We start from the raw sequence: 21,979 nt of genomic DNA, 5'->3' as shown, positions 1-21,979 counted from the left end.
ACTGTACGATTGATGGGTGACAACACATCCGTTGCTGGTGTACGACTGGCGTAAATTAGCAATGGGGGAAGTTCAGGTCGGAAAACCTACGCTTCTTGGTCGCAGTTCCAAAAGGATCAGTAAAACCACGGTCGATGTAGCCATCCTGGCGAGAATGATCCGCAGAGGCAGCAGTAGGCATATGTATCTACATTTGTCACTTAATATAGGTTCTTGAAACTTTGCAAGTAGGCTTTCCTGAAATAGATTGCTTCTGGCCTCAAGCCTTAGACAATTCAAGTTTTTAACATTTCCGCGAGTCAGACAAACACTCGACCGTCCATACAGCTTTTCGTCGTATAAGTCCTACAATATATGAGTACCGTATGACACGCTCGAGTTTCATCGTATGAGGTCAATATCCTACAATATATTGGTATGACACGCTTAAGCAATATCATAGAATAGGTTCCACGGGTGTTTTGTAAGCAATCCCCTTTATAGGCTGCTGTAGAGATACGACCAGAATGTTAAGTAACATCTCGCAATACTAATTAATACTTCAGATAACTATTCACTCGAATTACCGCTTAGTTTTCTGCGGCTTTTTCTTACCGGTACTCTTCCTTCAAGATAAGACGCTTCAGTCAGTATGTTAGATGACAGTCCCCTGATGCATTTGTTTCTGAAATCTGCTGGAGTAATTTGTTACTTACAGAATCAAACACCATTTGAAAGTAAGGTACATCGTAACTCTTTAGGGCGGATCATGTCACCAATATTCACGTAGTCATTGGCGTATTTGCACTGTTCCTTCTTAAATGTCCTCTAAGTTCTGTAGCTGATTTTCCAGTAGTTGTTACCCGTTCTGCTAATATGTGGGATCGAGAGAACAGTTGTTTGTCGATCTGTTTCAGGATCAATATACACCAAAGAACTGTAGAGCTTAGGTAGAAATTTTGTGGCGCAGCGAGTCATGATAATCACTTAATCCTTCTTGAACGATTGTTTCCACACATAAATGCACTTAAAATAGTATTTGCCGAATGTTATACCGTGCTCTAAAGCCGCGTTTCCGCAGGCATTAAAAATTAATGAGCAACAACTTTGGCACCCTAAACAGTATGCACTATGGTGTACTATTCTCATTACCATCTGTGCTGTAATGTTATCAGAAGTGGGGGGAGTACACCGTGGGAGTGGCAGGTGAACATCTTTGGGTGGGGGTATTATAGACAGGTACTTACAAGTGCAGTGCCGGTTCAATTAAGTTATCTGTAATTGCAATCGATTGGTTAATCGGCCTTCAGCGTTGTTTTTGCTGCCAGCCGCAAGAATGCTGGCAGGTTGGAGGTCGTGCACAAATCGTAATTCCAAAATAAAATCAAGTACCTGATAAATTTGTATGTGTGTGACACCAGCCAAAAACCTGCTTCAGTGCCATACCTGCTGTGACTAATCTTTTTTGCTGGTTAGTACATGTAAACGTTAAGTAATTACAATATTCCTGTATAAGAAAGATTCTGTGGTGAGTGACACAGCAAAGAATTGCTGCTACTTCAGTCGTCACTGGTTGAAAATTAAATTCAAGTAACTCGTAATCAGTTGATTCAGTAGACCAGTGGAGTGCAGATATGCCGGTAGTAAAATGAAAATAGCTTTGGAAGTGTTAAATGAAACCGATGTGCAATCAGTTCCGTTCTAAGGCCGAAGATTTGTACATCATCAGGATTGTGTTGTGCAACAACCGTTTCACAACCTAAATAAAGTCAGGTTGAGTTACTGACCATCAGCTGTATACATGGTAAACATATTGTGCTTTCAGTATTCACAGTTGGGTGCCAGCATTCGTATCAGAAGCAGTTAGTAATGTTTTTTGGAAGATCACAATGCTCCTTATTTAACGTGTGTACAACTGTATGAATTTAATTTGTGTGAATCAGGAAAGCAATTCGTATATACACAGTATTACATGTTTCCGTCATAACTGTCTGACACAGCACTTTGTTTGTATAACCCGTTAAACAACAGATGTTTTTACAAATCGTCTATTTATACCATGATGTATCCAGTAACACTAATAAAGGGACCAACAATTGGGAAAAAATTTATAGACATCTGTATCCATCAGCTTATCGTAAAGGAATGTAATTTCTACTTCACATTTTGGTATGACATGTGCCTCTTTCATATTTTTATAGACCTACATAGCTACAGTGAAATATGATACAATATATATATATGGGTGTAAGTTTCCTAGGGACTTAGAGAATGCATTTTGGCAGAGTGATTTGTGAAGATCTACAAAGAGTATTATCTGTTAATTGAATAGCAACCAGTACTCGACCATTACCAGAAAAAAAAAAAAACACGCACACACACACACACACACACACACACACACACACACACACACACACACACACACAGAGAGAGAGAGAGAGAGAGAGAGAGAGAGAGAGAGAGAGAGAGAGAGAGAGAGAGGGGGGGGGGGGGGGGGAATTTAGTTTTGCTCGCAGTGAAACAAAAAATAATTTCAAAAAATTTGAAATATCATAATTAATGGAATGTCACCAATTTACAGAGCTTTATTTCATTGACTACGTTGCTTAACTTATTTGGAATGTATAGTTAGAGTTGTTTTGGGATTTGGAATATTTTATATTGTTTTAATATGGGCAAATAATTTGTTGCAAAGCATTATTCCTGCGTGCAGAGGTCATTTTTTGCACTTTTTTTCTCTCTTTCTCCATGTATCTAGTGTTGTTTGTGTGCTCATCCTGATTTATGTTAAATTAAGCAGATGTCTTCCCTCATTAATTTATGTGGTCTCTGACATATTTAAACAATCTTAACGATGATTCCATCTGGCCACAGTACACATTTTTTTATAAATTGCTGTTTTATGCATCCTGTTAGAATTTTGACACAGCAACACACAATATTCAACTTATTATGTTTATAGTTCACATGTTCGATCCATTTTAGGTTACCTGGTATCCACAGTTCAAGGTATTTAATGACATTAGAAGTTTCTACTGTCTTGTACATGTGATAACAGCTCAGTTCTTTGTTATAATATGTGCAAAACCTCTCAACCCTCACATGGTGAACGAAGGAGTGTGTTATAAAAACCTTACTTATTTCCATTTGTATCAAAATTAATTGTATTTGTTAAATTTAGAGTTCTAATATTACTAGATTCTTGAGTGAAGTTTTCTGTAATACCTCTGTTATACTACTTTATATTTTTCGTATTTGTTTCTAGAACATATGAAGACATGGCAGAAACTGTAGGATTTGTTGCTGGGCTTGTGATCCTGCTTATAATTATTGTGAACTTCTCCCTGCATAAGCTGGAAGAAGGTCATGTTGGTGTTTACTACAGGGTAAGTCTGTCTTTTATTACTGTGAAACCTGTGCACTGTATTTACTAAACTTGGAAGCTACTTACAACTTGTCTCCACAGCATTTACTTTCATCCTAGCTTCCACTTGATGTAGATTCACTGTCATCATGGCAAATAAAGTATCCAATTCTAGTATATTTTTAGTACGTTCAGGGTTGGCTTGAACATTTTTCCATACAAGCATTTTATCTTTTGACACCTTCTCCCCACTTTCCCCCTCATACACTTTCACACATGTCAGTTTTCGTTCCAATTGTGATAAATCATGTACTTTTTGCATGTAGGTGGCCCTGATGCCTCTCAGCTTGGTGGCCCTAAATATTGCCACTAATTGTGATACATACTGTAAAGCAGTTGTATAATTGTGCCACCTCTGGCACTCCTCAGTGTATGCCGCTTCCAGTAGCGAGTTATGTCACTTGGGCCTTAAACTGGCCCCGGACACAATGACTCATGGTTAAATGTGAGCAGTTGTGGCAAATATAATTTATTTTACAAAAAAATATCTTGTACATGTCTTCCAAATGAGAAATCTGTGTACAACTGCTGCCATTATGAAACAATCAACACAAGTTTCATACATGTAAATAAAAGCACTATGCAATACAGATAAAATAATGGTTGAAAGAAAGTTTAGTCCTCAGTTTGTAACTGCTCTTGAGTGTCTGGAAGATGAATGGGAATGAGTGCTGACGAGTGATATCAAATGATATAGAAAATTGTTGATTCTTCCACTGTCAAATGTCGGGAAAGAATAGCAACTTATAAAATGGTGTAAGTGACCTGTTCGTACCTTTCTTATTTTTTCAGATTTCCCTTTCATTTGTTTTTCATACATTGACTTGTGTTCTTTCCAGCAATCAAGCTCTGTTGTATTTTATTTCCTCATTCTGTAGGTTGGCAATGTACCTGGAAACTCTAAAAAGTCTCGAGAAAATTTAGTTTACTGAAGAAGTTGGGGAAAGCTTTGAGAAATGTGAAAGACTAAAGAAATAGGAGTTTGACTTATTCATTGAAAGAATTTGCTGAGTCATTTTGTTACAAATCACTCTTTATAGTCTGCTTTGGAAACTGTTGGTGTGGAGTTGCATAAGGAAATTTGCAAAAATCTGTTCCATCTGTTTGATCACAACCACCTCGAGCACACTGGCGGACACGAGAATCTTCTTTATTGTAGATGGGTTTTCAGGCATCCCTGTTTGCCACTGCATGTTTGATGATGGAGTGTAACATACACACAAGAATATGTCGCATAAGTGTGCATTTGCCAGTTGCTCAAATCAGATTTTAAGAAAGTATATAAATACCGATCCATATTTGAATATGCACGTGTTGGAGATCAGTGTTGAATATTGAAGCTTCAGTTCCTTTCTACTGATTTCAGTGTAAAGTAGTGCTTCGCTGACTTTCTCACAGTATCATGCTTCAAGTTGCTGTCAAAATGGATTAATAATTTCTGTGACAAAAATTCAAAGGTTGTTCCTATGATGATTTCTCATGTACTTGAGGTTATTGCGCTATGGCATGGAACAGTGATGGATGATGGTAATGATGGAATTTTTAAGAGTAACAATAGCTGATAAGTTACAGATTTGCTGATGAAACTGTTAGTAAACTAATGTTTACAGGAGAATTAGGAGCAGCCACTAAGTTACTTTGATAAACATACGTAACAGGGGAATGTTTGTCATTGTGGCTGCATGTTTCCGAGTGCGTCTGCATAGTTTCCAGCTCTTTCCTCTGCTGTGAAAAACTGTGGGTCTGCTTTTCTCTTTGCTTCCTTTAGTATTGCAACAAGAAGCAAATTCATGTCATATTCAGTGCTGGTTTGGTATTGCTATGAGCCACACATTTATTTTGAAATTTTTAAAATTGATAGAGAATGCCGGTGCCTGATAAGCTAATGCAGATTGTATATCTAGTGTGGTATTTTCAAAAATAAATAAGATATTTTAAATCTATCTAGAGTAGCTTTGTTGTTAAAGTATTACCATTGAACATTATTTTTCAAACTAGAGTAGTAGTTAGCTTTGTACATACAGTGTGGTTGTAATTAAATGTTTGCTGCCTGAGACAAATGCATGATCGTACAACAGTAAAACTTTATGGAAACATTTGTAAGAACATGTGTAAGAGACATAATGTATAAACCATTGAAGAAAACGCACATTAATTTCTTCATAAGAAGGTAACACGTGTTAGTTGTGTTCCAAAAGGTTTGAAACTCAGCACCCGGACTTCAGTTTTCTAGAGCAGTGCAACACATACTCTGAGAAAAAATCAGAAGACTTCTGAACCAAGTACAAAACATTTTCACCTGATTAAAAATAATCAGCCACGGCCTGGGTAGGTATTGTAGGAATCTTGTAATTGCATAGCTGGTCATTCAAACCTCACTGGTAGCACCCTTTTTTTAATTCAATATTTCTTAACAAATAGAAATTAATGTATATTGAATTTTATTTTAATAAAAGATGACATGTTTTCATTTTTAATTACCAGTTGCATGAAAACAAATTCACAATCAGTGAAAATTTGGTACAGAAATGTGAAGGATAGAAAAGGAAGTACTTTCTAAGTTTTTAGAGATTGAACAGTATTATTGATTTACATAGGCTATATATTTTTTGTCATTTGACAATGAGCCATTTCAAATGTCTGTACAAAATTTTGTCACATGACCAGTAATTAAAAATAGTTACTATTATTATTAAAAAAATTGAGGAGCACCATTTGAAATTGTATTATGTCCACCATACCATTCTTTTGTGCTGTGAAGTCAGAATGTAACACATCAGAGTCACTGGCAGTGTAAATAGTCTCTGAAAACTAGCATTTATTTCAGATCATATTTAGCCTTCTATAGTGTGTGCTTCAAATGATATTGTGTCCAACATCTATTCTACATGAAGCAGCTCAGTTGGCTATACTGACAACTAGCGTACTTTTCTCTACAATGCTGTGTGTTCAGTAATGACAGTTATCTCGTGATTGTGTTGTTCACACCAGTATTCCAGCACAGAGAAAGTCATTTCCATTGCTGTAATATACTAGCATATTTTCTACTAAATGCCAAAAAATAAAGCATTCAGAATTGACAGGAAATGTATAGCAATGATTGTTATGTATCACATTCCAGTAAATAGAGATTTGGAACAAGTGCATGCAAAAATTTTTGTGGAGCTGTTTGGATTTGTGTAGAGTAATCTAAATATTATTGCTAACTCAGTTAACGGGTGGTGAAAGATGTAAAGAATACACAGGGAGTGACCACAAGAAAGAGAAGTTTGCAGCAAAGAGAGAGAAGATTATTAGTTTCATCTCTTGCGTAAAGGTTAGAGAAAAGCAACAATTGTACTTTTTTTCAGAACTAAATATCAGTAAGTTGTTCAAAATTGTTGTTTTGGAACACGTACCTCGGATACTTGTAGCTACAGCCTTAAAATGTCTCGTAGACTTTTTACAGCTGCCCAAAATTAAAAGTCACAAATTCTGACTAACTTGGGTGCTTCTAGATTAAGAGCAGAGACTTTTCATCGACTTATGAAGGAGTAGCCCTATAATTCAACAACCCTATGCCCTGATATGCAGCAGATACAGGTCCTTCCAAAAAATGTTGATCAGTGAGGCATATCATTCACATCAAATGAACTATCACGCTCTCTGTGTAAAAGACACAGATAAAAAAAATTCACACTTCTATGTCTGGACAGAAAATAAAGTTCGCAGAAGTTCTGTTGGGATTGCTTGAGGTCCCTGTGATTTTCTGGAAAAGTTTGAAATCCCTGTTGAAAATGATAGCTTGAGGCTTTTGGCAGATGACTGTGGAGGGCAAAATAAAAATGACCATGTGGTATGTGCTTGGACTTTCTCTCTACTTAAAAAGCTCCTCAGCAGCTTATGAACATAACACTGATCTTTTTCCAGTACGAGGCCACTCACTCTTCACTGCTGACAGAATCTTTGGAGTTTTGGAAAAACATTTTCAAAAGAAATCTGAGTTACTGACACCCAAAGATTACCATCTTCTTCTCCAGTAGTGCTACTGCCCTGGATTGAACCTTGGCTTCAACAAGCTTCTTCCACATTTCTCGGTTGTTTGCTGCTCTTTTCAAACCACGGACTCCCGAGTGGTGAGATCTGCTATCACGTCGTCAATCCATTCTTCTAGGTCTCGGTTTTTGCCTAGATGAATGAATCACATCTTTCATCATTGTCTTTGGAATTCGATCTTCTGCCATTCTCTCCGCGTGTCCTAGCCATTGTATTCAATGTGATTTCACAATGAAATGATCATATGGCATTTATTGGCCAGGATATCCCCTTTGGGGTTCACAAATTTCACTATATCCCTTCCATGTAATTGTATTCCTATATTCCTACCATGTAACTCGGCACTGTAGTGTATTCTCCAGCCTTCTTTCCTTATTGGGAGGGGGGGGGTGGGGGGTTGTGTAGTGTTTTCCACTCAGAGGTTCTTAGTACATGTTTTGTCATGTTCTGTCAACGCCTGTACCCCTGACCTGTTATGTGATAACTGGGAAGATTAGGGAGTTATATATCAGGAGTTTTGTTTTCGTGTAACAAAGCTATTTCTCAAAAGTTGGATATTTGCAAAGTAAGCTCTCTTTCCTACTTGTATTCTATCCCGTATAGTCTTTATGATATCGTTACCATTTGTTCCCAAGTAATTAAAGTAGGACACTCCTTTGAAGCATTCCCAATTGATGTTTGTGTCTTTAGGGGTCCTTCTGGCCTCAGATTGTGACATTACCATATATTTTGTTTTGTTTTCATTTACTATAAGGCCAATTTTTAAGTCTTCTGTTTCCATTGCCCTGTATGTTTCTTGGAGTGTATTGACATTTCTTCCTGCTACAGTAATGTCATTAGCGTATGCCTGTATCTGGCTGGTTTTCGTAAGTATGGTGCCTCTTTTGTTGATTTTATTTACTACACAATGCAGGTTTATACTGAGACTATTCCGGGTTATATTGAATAGGACAGTGGAGAGACTTATCACCTTGCTTCACACCTTTTATAAAGCCAAAGCTTTCACTTGTTCTGCTAAGAACCTTTACTTTTGCTCTTGTCGTCATTCTGATTAATCTTATTAGTTTAGCGCATATACCAACTTCCTCAAGTACTCTGTATAGTTCTTGCCAGTTTATGCTGTCAAAGGCTTCTTTGAAATCAATGAATAGGAAATGCAGATCTATATCATATTCATAGAACTTTTCCCTCATTTACGTGGTATTGTTCCACTTCACCAGGTATTTTCAATTTGTCAGTATTCCATTTCATCAGCTTTCTTGTTCTTTTGCCATTTTCTCTCTCAAGATTGTGATAAAATCAAAGTGGTCTAAGTCACAGTTTGATCCTCTGCCAAAGATTACCAGAGTTTATAAAACCATAGGGACAATTCACATTTTAGATGAGGATTGGAGTGTGAGGGACTACAAAGCAATCTGTGAATATTTTAAAAAGATGGATGGTATCAGTGGCATGAAACAAATTATTTTACACAAGTCAGTCAAAGATGAAAATGTTAAGGTCAGAATAAAAATGGGAGTCAGCTTAAAAGAAAGAAAAGTACCATGTTGCTGAACAGTGAGCAATTTCATCATGCTGTAGAACAAGTGAAGCGAACAAAGCTGATGTGAAGAATTTAGTAGGTAAGCATTTTGGTGATGATTGGATAAGCATAGAAGCTTAAGATTTCTCTGCTAACATTACCGATGCACTTCCTATCGTAATTGGCAGTGAGGAAGAAGTTTGTATGGCAGCTTGTAAGGAGGCGGCCTGTAACAAATTAATATATTTATTGTGTAATAAAATGGTATTCAAAGTAAATTGGCAGCAAAAAGGAACTTATGGACACGCTATACATCAGAATTTTTTGTAAAACTTTAATTTTGTATAAACAGATAATACTACTATATAACAGCAAAAATAAATGCTTAGTTACATATTTACCTCAATAATTTTGTTTAATATTTGTATGTTTTACAAAATATTGGATCAAAGCATATTAAGTCCAATACGTTTCCCTGAACATTTGGAGAGCAAAATTGCAAATACAATTCACTTTTTCATGTTCCCTGAAGTAGATCTCAAACACAACTTCACATTTTCAAATATATGAAAAATTTTCCAGATTAGGTGTAATGTTTTTGCTTCTTCTGGAAAATTTAGTTATTTTGACATTATACGATTTCAAATGATGCTCCTCAATTATGATGTTGTTGTTGTTGTGGTCTTCAGTCCTGAGACTGGTTTGATGCAGCTCTCCATGCTACTCTATCCTGTGCAAGCTTTTTCATCTCCCAGTACCTACTGCAACCTACATCCTTCTGAATCTGCTTAGTGTATTCATCTCTTGGTCTCCCTCTACGATTTTTACCCTCCACTCTGCCCTCCAATACTAAATTGGTGATCCCTTGATGCCTCAGAACATGTCCTACCAACCGATCCCTTCTTCTGGTCAAGTTGTGCCACAAACTTCTCTTCTCCCCAATCCTATTCAATACTTCCTCATTAGTTATGTGATCTACCCATCTAATCTTCAGCATTCTTCTGTAGCACCACATTTCGAAAGCTTCTATTCTCTTCTTGTCCAAACTATTTATCGTCCATGTTTCACTTCCATACATGGCTACGCTCCATACGAATACTTTCAGAAATGACTTCCTCACACTTAAATCAATACTGGATGTTAACAAATTTCTCTTCTTCAGAAACTCTTTCCTTGCCATTGCCAGCCTACATTTTATATCCTCTCTACTTCGACCATCATCAGTTATTTTGTTCCCCAAATAGCAAAACTCCTTTACTACTTTAAGTGCCTCATTTCCTAATCTAATTCCCTCAGCATCACCCGACTTGATTAGACTACATTCCATTATCCTTGTTTTGCTTTTGTTGATGTTCATCTTATATCCTCCTTTCAAGACACTGTCCATTCCATTCAACTGCTCTTCCAAGTCCTTTGCTGTCTCTGACAGAATTACAATGTCATCGGCGAACCTCAAAGTTTTTATTTCTTCTCCATGAATTTTAATACCTACTCCGAATTTTTCTTTTGTTTCCTTTACTGCTTGCTCAATATACAGATTGAACAACATCGGGGAGAGGCTACAACCCTGTCTTACTCCCTTCCCAACCACTGCTTCCCTTTCATGTCCCTCGACTCTTATAACTGCCATCTGGTTTCTGTACAAATTGTAAATAGCCTTTCGCTCCCTGTATTTTACCCCTGCCACCTTTAGAATTTGAAAGAGAGTATTCCAGTCAACATTGTCAAAAGCTTTCTCCAAGTCTACAAATGCTAGAAACGTAGGTTTGCCTTTCCTTAATCTTTCTTCTAAGATAAGTCGTAAGGTCAGTATTGCCTCACGTGTTCCAGTGTTTCTACGGAATCCAAACTGATCTTCCCCGAGGTTGGCTTCTACTAGTTTTTCCATTCGTCTGTAAAGAATTTGTGTTAGTGTTTTGCAGCTGTGACTTATTAAGCTGATAGTTCGGTAATTTTCACATCTGTCAACACCTGCTTTCTTTGGGATTGGAATTATTATATTCTTCTTGAAGTCTGAGGGTATTTCGCCTGTTTCATACATCTTGCTCACCAGATGGTAGAGTTTTGTCAGGACTGGCTCTCCCACGGCCGTCAGTAGTTCCAATGGAATATTGTCTACTCCGGGGGCCTTGTTTCGACTCAGGTCTTTCAGTGCTCTGTCAAACTCTTCACGCAGTATCATATCTCCCATTTCATCTTCATCTACATCCTCTTCCATTTCCATAATATTGTCCTCAAGTACATCGCCCTTGTATAGACCCTCTATATACTCCTTCCACCTTTCTGCTTTCCCTTCTTTGCTTAGAACTGGGTTTCCATCTGAGCTCTTGATATTCATACAAGTCGTTCTCTTATCTCCAAAGGTCTCTTTAATTTTCCTGTAGGCGGTATCTATCTTACCCCTAGTGAGATAGGCCTCTACATCCTTACATTTGTCCTCTAGCCATCCCTGCTTAGCCATTTTGCACTCAATTATGATACAATATGATAATTTATATTTACGGTTAACTAATATGGAACTGAAATCAAAGTAAAAAAGTGTTTGTCGCTAGCAAGATTCGAGCCAGTGGCTAAACAATTACTATCCTCTCCGTTACTGGCTGTTGTTCTATTTATTGTGGTGTGCTTTGTAGTTAACCATAATCGGAGATTGTCAAATCTTCAAAAAAGATTTTTTCAAATCCTCCGAAAATTTTACCATTTTGCTTTAGGAAATTGATGTCCAGGCATTGACATTCAAATGATACAAGTATGAAGAAAATCAAAGAGGGTTGCTATGTAAGGTCCCCTTCTAAGAGAACATAAAATATCCATTCTGGAGAATCATTTGAATTTTTACACCCCATAATCCTGAAGCTGTAGGTTTGTTTATACTCAGGGTCTACATGAGCCATAGATAGGTCTGCACAGATCCTCAAATCCGCATTAATTGTTCCTTTAGGATAAAAACACATTTCATTGTGGATATCCTTGCATTATCTGTGGATATCCCACATAATACTTCCTTTCTAACTAAAAATTAAAGGACACTATCAGTCGTATCATATGCCTTTTGTCAAACTGTTACCTATGGTCGCTGAACACGATTCCATGAATCGGCACCGTACGACTATTGTAACGTTAGCTTGAAATGTGTGGGCATTCTCAGACAGTTTGGAAGTCTGTTTCCATTCTCACTTTCTGGCTACAACTACTTCAGCTGCCCTCCCGTGTCTGCTCCCCTTCTCACCAAGGGAACTGTAGCTAGTGAAAACGTATTGCAACAGTTTTATCTTTAATGTGGTTTGTGAAGCACATTCTGAGTGACAAGCCTGGCCACTGGCTACTTGTGAGGTGTTGAGTTGCCAAGTTTCTCTGCCTTCAGTTAATGCTTTGTCATTGAGTGACCACATAATGACTGTTTCAGAGTAAACATTAGTGCAAGTGCTTTAATAAAATTAACAACATGGACATAATTTCATGTAAGCTGAAACAAGGTGCACCGCTTTATTAAGAGAAACCAGATTTGAAAACTGGTTGTGTATTTGGTAACGAGGAGAAAATAAGATACAGTGGCCTGTTTTGCATGTAAACAAATGTATTCTTACACTGGAAACAAATCTCCAACTTCAGATTCACTAAAATTTGTGAGAGGCTGGACAGAAGTGTATAATTACTTTTTAAATACTAAATAAAGACGTAAAATTTCCTGATTTACCTTCGAATTTGAAGATAACTGCTGCGGAAAAAGCTCATCAATCTTATCAGCAAGGACACATTGACTTTCGAAGTTGCCTGTGGAAACGGATTTCTCAATATGGCACAGTTCCTTTTTGGTGTGAGGGCCGGTTGTGGTGTGTTGAGTGCCAAGGAATTGCTACCACAACCAACCACCATTTCAAGAAATTTAAAGGAAACCAACCACTGACCATATGTGTAAAGCAGTTTCTATGGAGGTGGGGAATGTTTTCAGTCAATCTATGGAGTGATTCATAGCATAAAATAAGCTACATGGGAGTGACTGCACATTACATTACATTAACTGAATAAGGAAAGCTTGAGGTTAGTGATGTGCACCCGAAAAAATTGAGTGTGATATTTAAAAAATCTGGAGAAAACATTAAACATGAACTGATTAAGATATTACAGTTGTTTGGTTTACTCAGCATTGTGCCAAATGTCATGTTTGTTGCCAACAGAAACCCAACCTTTGTAGCAACACTTCGTCAATATGGCACACACTTGCTCAGCGCACATCCTCAATACTCCGCTAGAGTATGCGACTGGAGCAGTTATCAGTGATGATAAGAATGATGTACAATGATTAATAAATTGTTGTCAAGTTGTCACAACTTTTAAAAAAATCTGTGTTCAGAACAACCTGCAGAAGTTGTTGAATGGAGATGTGGACAGGTGATGGAACAGCAAACTAGACATGTAGGAGTCAGTTAACTTGTGTGGTTCAAAGTTCTCGTAATTTTGTCAGAGAAAAATCACGACAATTTAATTGACACCATTGACAAAAAAATGTTGGAAGATGTAACAAGTTTGCTGACACCATTTAAAAATGCCTCCTGTGATCTCGAAGCCTCCAAAGCACCAACACTGTATCTATGTGTATTGTGGATGGTGAAACTGCTCAAAAAGTGAGGGAGAAATTCCGTTTATAACATCTTTAAAGACTGCAGCAAAATCATATTTAAGCAAAACGTCTGAAATAATGATGCACAAACTTTCAATGTTTTTGAATCCTAAGTGTGGGTGTTTAAAATTTCTTGGCAGTGACAAGGAAGATGAGGTTATGAAAGAAGCTAGGAATTATGTTGCAAGGAAATGTCCACAGTTCAAAAACAGAGAGATTGTCCCTGAGGTTCCTGCAAAGAAGCAGGAACCTGTTGGACTTTTCAGTGAATTTGAGGATTCATCAGAAGATGAATCTGCAAGAGACGTCACCGTTGCCCCAATGTTATTCTGAAGTATATCAGCAGTATACACCCAAGCTGCGGAAGGAGGCCATCTGAAAGCCTGGTGGCACGGATGTGAAAGCACATATCCACATCTTTCCAAACTTTCTCTTGTAGGGACATCAGCTGGTTAAGTAATTGTCAGTAGCAATGAAATTCTCAATAGTCGTGTAACTAAGGTGTTCCATTTTATTTTGACAACTACCAGTTTCAGGATTGCGCTATGCCATCTTCAGGCCCAGTGTGCATCTCTCAAAATAAACGATAATGCCGTACAGTGCCTTGTATCCCTGAATTTCGTGAACTCAAACCATTTTGCAAGTGCTTCATTCGAAGACTTGGTAGGAGTTGCTATCAAGTCTTTGAATGAAGCACTTGTGAAACAGTTTGAATTCACAAAATCCAGGGAAATCTTCAGGCCCCATATGCGTCTCTCAAAATAAACTATAAAGCCATACAGTGCTTCCCAGCGTGCCCTATTGCAGGACGAGTAATGCAGAACTGATTCAAGTCTTTGAAGCCACAGATGATTGACTGTATTATCTTCCTGAGTAGCTTCTCCTATTCTACTTTCTTTCTTTGCGTTATCACAATGATTGTTAAATTTTTCATTTCTTACCTGTTTCTTACAGTGTTTGGAAGAGCATTAGATGGAAGAAATGTTTAATCTAAAATCTGAGTTTTACTTGTGGTTTGTATTTTAAAGACCTCCCTCAATATACTTTTAGTATTTTTACTATTCCCAACAAGAACATTTAACTTCAAATTTAGACATGTGAAATATTATGAAACTAAATAATGGTTATATTTTAAGTGCCGACAGAAACTTTTTAACTTGCTTGACAGCAATATTATTCTAGAACAGGGTGCTCCAGCTCGTACAGAATTGTTACTCTATGAACAGTCTAATGGCCATTGTTGCCTGCTATGAACAGTTAAATGTCCTGGCATGTGGAGCCTTGTGATATGTTGGCTGTGTCATACAAGATCGCCAATCACTTGTAGCATCCCCCACCACATGTTCTCAAAGTCATAGCAGTGAGCGCCATGATCCTGCTATATGTCGGGACTCTGTTAGAAAGCCTGTTCTGGATTATACAACAGGTCATGTAATTTAATAAGCCAAATGCTGTAACCTGCCAGAAGACATCATCAGTGAAAAACTACCTTGTTACTAACAAAACATGTGTTTTACAGGAGAGATGAAAAACTGTCTAGAAATCCTTATACATTTCATATGGACATGAAATTTGTTTTGTTACACTACAATGATATTCCTGATCATAACAAAAAGTGAAATAAAGAAAATACTCGGCTTAATTATGGCAGATACACAAAATTGTCTTAGTATTTGTGGAACAGGAATGTTATTTACGCAGTATTGGTTTATCAGTTTCTGTGCAGCTTACCACTTTTATGTTGTTTTTGGTGCTGAAACAACAGTAACATCATCATTATGGAAAGACTTCATTAAAAGACTTAATGCAAAAACCTTTAAATATACACACAGTTCACGTAGGTATGATGATGTCTGTAGATTTCTTCAAGAAAAAACTGCCGAACAAAGAACTACACTGCACTGTCCCTCCTGAAACAGTAACAACCAAGTTGGTCATTTGTAAGGAATGTTGTCATAATAGCAATGGAAATCCTTAGAACCAATGGCTGTAAATTGTTGTAAATGATCCCATATGACTTTCCTGATTTTTCAGTCTTTCTTTGTGTAGTTTCAGGAAGCAAACTTTTCCAGAAATTTTTGTCAGATGTCTTGGTATTTCTTGCCACCCCTCATTGAAGTGCCCTTGCAGTGAATAATACCTTTTGGACAATACTGTATCACCCTCAGGTCCATAACTGTAGGCTCATTCTTTGCAGCTCTTTTTTTGCGTAGCTAGTGAAAAAGGAGTAATTTAGGTAATGGACTTCGTAAAGTCATGGCTTTCTTCTCACCTCTTTAGATATCAAGGCATATTGGGTAGGAAGAGAAGCTTCATGTCCTTTGAGCTTGCATTGGAGCCACATTCCATCTGAGTGTGACCTTTCTCCAAAAACTTTTATGTAATCAATACTCTTGAATCAATTGCTGATCTTAAAAGAGCTTTTGATAATCTCATTTCTGTTGTGATTTGTGCAGCCGTCACAATACAAAATTACTGGGACAAGATTTTCCTTAATTGTTTTGGAAAGCGTGTCCACAATAGATAAGGCAAAACTTGATGCTACCAATTCACCTTGTGTTTCATCGAACCAGTAACACACTGCATCATGACTTTCTAAATTACACATCATAAAGTTATGGAAAGCCAATTTTGTTGTATAATAAATTGCACTTGCCTGCGAAAGTGGTGCTACTCTAATGACCTGTTAGTCCATGGTGTAGATTATGCAGAGCTTGTGCTGGGACTCTTACTTAACTAGATCTTTCTGCAACCTTGCTGATCTTTCCATTGTATGTGCTGTTTTCAAATATCTTCACTCAAGTTTCTAAGCCTGTAATTACAACACAAATTGCACTGGTCTTTCTTGGGGGAGAATAAGCTAAGTTCCTGCACTAATGTGATGCCAGTTTTGGAAGGCAGTCCAGAAATTCTTTTACAAAGTTTTTCTCATCTTCTTCATTTGTTTTATTTGGGAATGTTGGCTCATCCCATGTGTGGCATTATCCAGCCAGTATCTCACTGTCCATTCTTTAATGCCAAGAGTATTGAGAAACATTTTCGTGCATACAGATGTTTTCCCTTATAATTTCTAAGATAGTAAACCATTGTGCCTTTTCTCCAGGATTCACCAACCCCCACCTTGGCGGTAGGGGTCAAATCTTCTTCTGTTGCTCCCAAAGCACCTACTTCACGATCAATGTCCCCCTAACCCAGGGGACATTGGTCCCCTCCCCCCAGTTGGAGAAGCAGCAGCCTCCTCCAGCTTCTTGTGTGGAAGGGGTCCCTTGGAATCCTCTCTTCCAAGGTCTCCACTAATGCCACAGCAGGTACTTGCCAGTGGCTAAAGGAGCCAAGCGCTGCTGGGTGAAGAGCTTCAGTCTTCCTCCATGCCTGAAGCTACTTCGGAGAAACCCTTCCAGCAAGAGCTTAAAGAGAAGCAAGAGGGCAAGCAATCCAAGAAGAAGACTGCTAAGAAACAGGACCCTCCAGTAGACCCAACACTGCCACTCCCTACCAATTCTGTGTCTCAGGATGAGGTGGAGATCTTAGCTTCCCCTGAGGACCTGGCTCTCACTGATGCCTCATCCGCAATAGAAATGGAAACAAATACTCTGTCGGTGGCAGCAGGTGACTCTTTGGCATAACCTGCCTCCTTGCGCACTTCATACCTTCCCAGCCTCACGATAACATCGTCCTCCAGTGGAATTTCTGCAGTTTTTTCCACCACCTGGCTGAGCTGCGGCAACTGTTAAGCTTCAAACCTGCTTTCTACATTGCCTTCCAGGAAATCTGGTTCCCGGCAATGCGGACCCCCTGCCCTCCGTGGCTGTAGGGGATATTACAAGAACTGTAGAGAATATAATAGGGAGTCAGGTAGAGTTTGCGTCTATGTCCTGAACTCGGCATGTAGTGAACCTGTGCCCCTTCAAACTCCTTTTGAAGCTGTTGCTGTCAGGATAAGGACAATACAGGAAAAAACAGTCTGCAACGTATATCTTCCTCCAGATGGCACAGTACCCCTGAATGTATTGGCTGCACTGATTCAACTCCCTAAGCCTTTCCTATTTTTGGGAGATTTTAACACCCATAACCCCTTGTGGGGAGGCACCGTGCTTACTGGCCAAGGTAGAGAAGTCGAAATTTTACTGTCTCAGTTTGATCTCTACCTCTTAAATACTAAGGCCCCCCACACATTTCAGTGTGGCTGATGGTACTTACTTGACCATTGATTTATCAATTTTCAGCCCAGGACTTAACCCATCTGTCCAGTGGAGAGCCCACAATGACTTGTGCAGTAGTGACATTTCCCCACCTTCCTGTTACTCCCCTGGCATCATGCTCATGGATGCCTAAACAGATGGACTTTAAACAAAGCAGACTGGGAAGCTTTCATCTTTGTTGTCACTGTTGAATGTCCCCCACATGGTAACATCAATGTGGTGGTTGAGCAAGTCACCAGGACGATTGTTTCTGTGACGGAAAATGCGATCCCTTGTTCCTTAGGGTGCCCCCGGTGAAAGACAATACCTTGGTGGTTGCCTGAAATTGCTCTGGTGAAAGATAGTAGCTTAGTGGTTGCCAGAAATTGCTGAGGCCATTAAAGAGTGTAGGCAGGCTTCACAGCGACACAAGTGGCACCCTTCCCTGGAGCATCTAACAGCCTTTAAACAGATCCATGCCCACGTTCGCGAGCTTATAAAAAGACGGAAACGGGCGTATTGGGAGAGGTATGTGTTGACCATTGGGTGTCATACGTCCCCTTCCCAAGTCTGGACGAAGACGAGACGTGTTTTTGGGTGACAGACGGACAGGTGTCCCTGGCATTAACATCAATGGTGTGTTATCTACGGACACCAATGCAGTTGCCAAGCACTTTGCTGAGCTCTATGCTTGAGCCTCTGCATCAGAGAATTACCCGCAGCCTTTCGCACCCTCAGACAGTGGAAAGTCCTCCCATTCACTGAATGTCACAGTGAACCCTATAATGCTCCGTTTATAGAGTGGGAGCTCCTCAGCGCCCTTGCACATTGCCCCAACACAGCCTCTAGTCCAGATCGGATCCACAGTTAGATGATGAAACATCTCTCATTGGACTACAAGCGACATCTCGTCATCTTCAACCAGGTCTGGTACGATGGCATCTTTCCATTGCAATGGTGGGAGAGCACCATCATTCCAGTGCTCAAACCTGGTAAAAACCCTCTTGATGTGGATAGCTATTGGCCCATCAGCATCACCAACATTCTTTGTAAGCTGTGAGAATGTATGGTAAGGCAGCAGATGTGTTGGCTCCTGGAGTCACGGGGCCTACTGGCTCCATGTCAGGGCAGCTTCCGTCAGGGTCATAGTTCCCCCGTATCCAGGAGAATGGAGTCCTGCAGAGCTCCATATTGAGTCTCTCTCTTATTTTTAGTGGCTATCAATGGTCTAGCAGCAGCTGTATGATCGTCAGTCTCACCTTCTCTGTATGCGGACGACTTCTGCATTCCGTACTGCTCCTTCAGTACTGGTGTTGCTGAGCAGCGCCTATAGGGAGCCATCCACAAGGCGCAGTCATGGGCTGTAGCCCACGGGTTCCAGTTTTCAGCTGCAAAGTTATGTGTCGTGCACTTCTGTCGGTGTTCTAACATTCATCTGGAACCAAAACTTTACCTTAATGATGATCCACTCACGTTAGTGGAGACATATCGATTGTTAGAACTGGTTTTCAATGCTCGATTGACTTGGCTTCCTCATCTGTGTCAGCATAAGTGGAAGTACTGGCAGCACCTCAGTGCCCTCCGCTGTGTGAGCAACACCAACTGCGATGCAAATCGCTCTGCGCTGCTGCAGCTCTACAGAGCCCTTGTCAAATCCCGCCTTGACTATGGGAGTCTGGCTTATGGTTCGGCGGTACCCCTCAGCATTACGTTTACTCAATCCAGTGCAGTGCAGTAAAAGTGGCATTGCAGCACTTACGATTCTGAGAAGATTAAGGGTAGCACCCAAGCCTCCTCCACTTGTTTACAATCGAGAAAGGCAGGGTGATAGTGGGTGGAGCTCTAAATCTCTGCAAAATAGCGGCCCAAGGTGTTGGAGATAGCAACAGAGCCGACCGTGACATCATCTGCTACAGTCAGGTCGGAAATTGGGGAATGGATCTTGGTCCCAGAGAGCCATCGGAGGTTGGCCCACACGACAGAAGAGGGAGTGGAACTGTTAAAAGAACTAGTGAATGAAATCCAGCTAGCTTTTCTTGCTATCCTGAAGAACACGACAACACTATGCATGCAATTGTTTATAATGAATACAGTTCGACATCATAGGATGACAGTTAAAAATGCGGAGAGCACGTCTCCAAGTGCAAACTGTGTCATGATATGCCTCAGTCCATCAAGAGTCTGCGACATGGTGTGGTAATGATGAAGTGCGAGGAATGGAATGTTCTGCGAAGATAAGGATAATGTTCGTATGGTATTCTACCTGGTCATGGTTGGTTGGTTGGTTGGTTGGTTTAAAGAGGGGGGCAAGGGAATGGTCCAAACTGCTAGGTCATTGAATTCCACAAGAGAAAGAATAAAAAAAAACGACACTCACAGCACAAAACTGGGAGACAGGAAAAACGACAAGAACGGCAGAAGGGCAACAAACACAACAGTGAACAAAATGGGGCAGGAAAACCAAAGAGTGACGCAAGAGACAGGCAGAAGAAATTAAAACAAGAGAGCAAATGGCTGGCAGATCACGAGAATAAAAAGGATAAGCCAGTCACTCAGCAACACACTAAAACCTCCACAATAAAAGCATTAGGGTGGAGGACACAGAGGGGCAAATGACATGTGCTAAAACTTAAATGGAATGATAAAACCAACTCTCACACATAAAACATAAAACTGAAGCACCCGATGAGGCATCGTCAGCTAAAATTAATGGTAAAGAGTCTAGTAACTAAAGATTTCATTGCAGGGCAGCCGAAGTAGGACAGCGCAACAGAATAGGGCCACTGTCAACCGGGCACCACACCGACACTGAGGTGGGTCTTCACGGTGCAGGAGATAGCTGTGGGTCACCCAAGCAGGGCTAATGCGGAGCCGGCAGGGAACCGTAGAGTCCCTGCGAGAGGCCCTCATGGAGGACTTCCACACATTCATAGTGTCCTTAATGGCATGCAGTTTGTCGTGCATACCAAAGTTATGCCATTCCATCTCCCAAAGACGAACCTTGTGGCGTAATAATGAATGCAGGTCAGTTACGGGGATGCCGATCTCCAGAAGCGGTTTCCATGTAGCCTGTTTGGACAGCCTGTCAGCAAGTTCATTTCCTGGGATTGCGATGTGACCTGGAGTCCAGAGAAACACCACTGAACGACTGGACCATTCCAGGGCATGGACTCCTGGATGGTCGCTACCAAAGGATGGCGAGGGTATCACTGGTCGATAGCCTGTAGGCTGCTTAAGGGGTCAGTACAGAAAAGGAACGATTCGCCAGGGCATGAACGGATGTGCTTAAGAGCACGAAATATGACCACCAGCTCTGCAGTGAAAACACTGCAGCCATCTGGCCAGGAGTGCTGTTCAATATGTCCTCTATGAACATAGACGAAACCAATGTGACCATCAGCCATCGGTGTAAACCACTTCAGAGTCCTGGGATGTGTCAAGAATAGAGAGGAAGTGACAAAGGAGAGCTGCGGGATTAACTGAGCCCTTAGGGCCATGCGGAAGGTCCAGACAGAGCTTCGGCCTAGGTTTACACCATGAAGGTGTACGTGAATGGATCTTGAGTAGAGGTGGTAAAGGGAAGACTCCAGACAGAAGGGATTGGATGCAAACCGCAATTTTAAGCCCTGACCTGGGCCGCCAATGTGGGAGATGAACCGCCATGGTTGGGAAAAGGAGAAGTAATTTGTCTTCTGGAACACTGCTCAGTATTTGCAGCGCAGCTCTTCGCCCTGTATCGAGCCATGCTGTACATACGGTGACACAGGCTTTTCAATTGTCATTTGCTCCTACTCTCTGTGCCCTTCAGAGCCTCTGTGTGCTGTACACCACCAATCCCTTAAGTGCAACTGGTCCAGTAAAGATAGCGTCCATATGCTCACTCTTGATGGAGCCACTGTGATGTTTATGTGGGTCCATGGTCCCCAGCAATGGGGGAATGAGGCTACTGGCACTGCTGCCAAGGCTGCAGTCCTATTTTGCCAGCTAGTTGATCTATTCCCGCCGATGATTTCTGTGTTGCTGTCTGTCAACAACTTTTTATCCTTCGTAGCAATAGGGCGAGGGACATTTAATCTTTAGTTCAGGACATCCATTGTCTGTACAGCATATTTTATGGACCTTTCTCCTAGTCCCTGTTTTTAGCTGTCTTTCGTTCTGTAGATTGTGCTTAAAGTGTAGTTGCTTTTAACTTGTTTCATCTTCATTTTCTGTGG

The 21,979-nt window shown here is 40.1% G+C and overlaps 1 protein-coding gene across 2 annotated transcripts in view; it reads left to right on the top strand.

Annotated features, from left to right (window-relative positions):
• The first annotated feature begins 1,164 nt into the window (after window positions 1-1,164).
• The window catches only part of LOC124776349 (erlin-1-like), a 40,669-nt gene continuing 19,854 nt past the window's right edge, over window positions 1,165-21,979 (top strand). Inside the window, exons 1-2 of one of the 2 annotated variants that reach the window (XM_047251299.1) lie at window positions 1,165-1,450; window positions 3,248-3,368. In XM_047251299.1, coding sequence (XP_047107255.1) covers window positions 3,261-3,368 — 108 coding nt within the window. In that variant the 5' untranslated portion in view covers window positions 1,165-1,450; window positions 3,248-3,260. Of the gene's footprint in view, window positions 1,451-1,582; window positions 1,784-3,247; window positions 3,369-21,979 lie in introns of those variants that run through there. The other variant, XM_047251300.1, reaches the window with a different exon arrangement.

The sequence above is a fragment of the Schistocerca piceifrons genome, chromosome 2 (genome assembly GCF_021461385.2).
Source record: "Schistocerca piceifrons isolate TAMUIC-IGC-003096 chromosome 2, iqSchPice1.1, whole genome shotgun sequence".
In the NCBI taxonomy this organism is placed as follows: Eukaryota; Metazoa; Arthropoda; class Insecta; order Orthoptera; family Acrididae; genus Schistocerca; species Schistocerca piceifrons.
The sequence above is the reverse complement of the archived record's forward strand: the minus strand, read 5'-3'. Positions and strand labels throughout refer to the sequence as shown.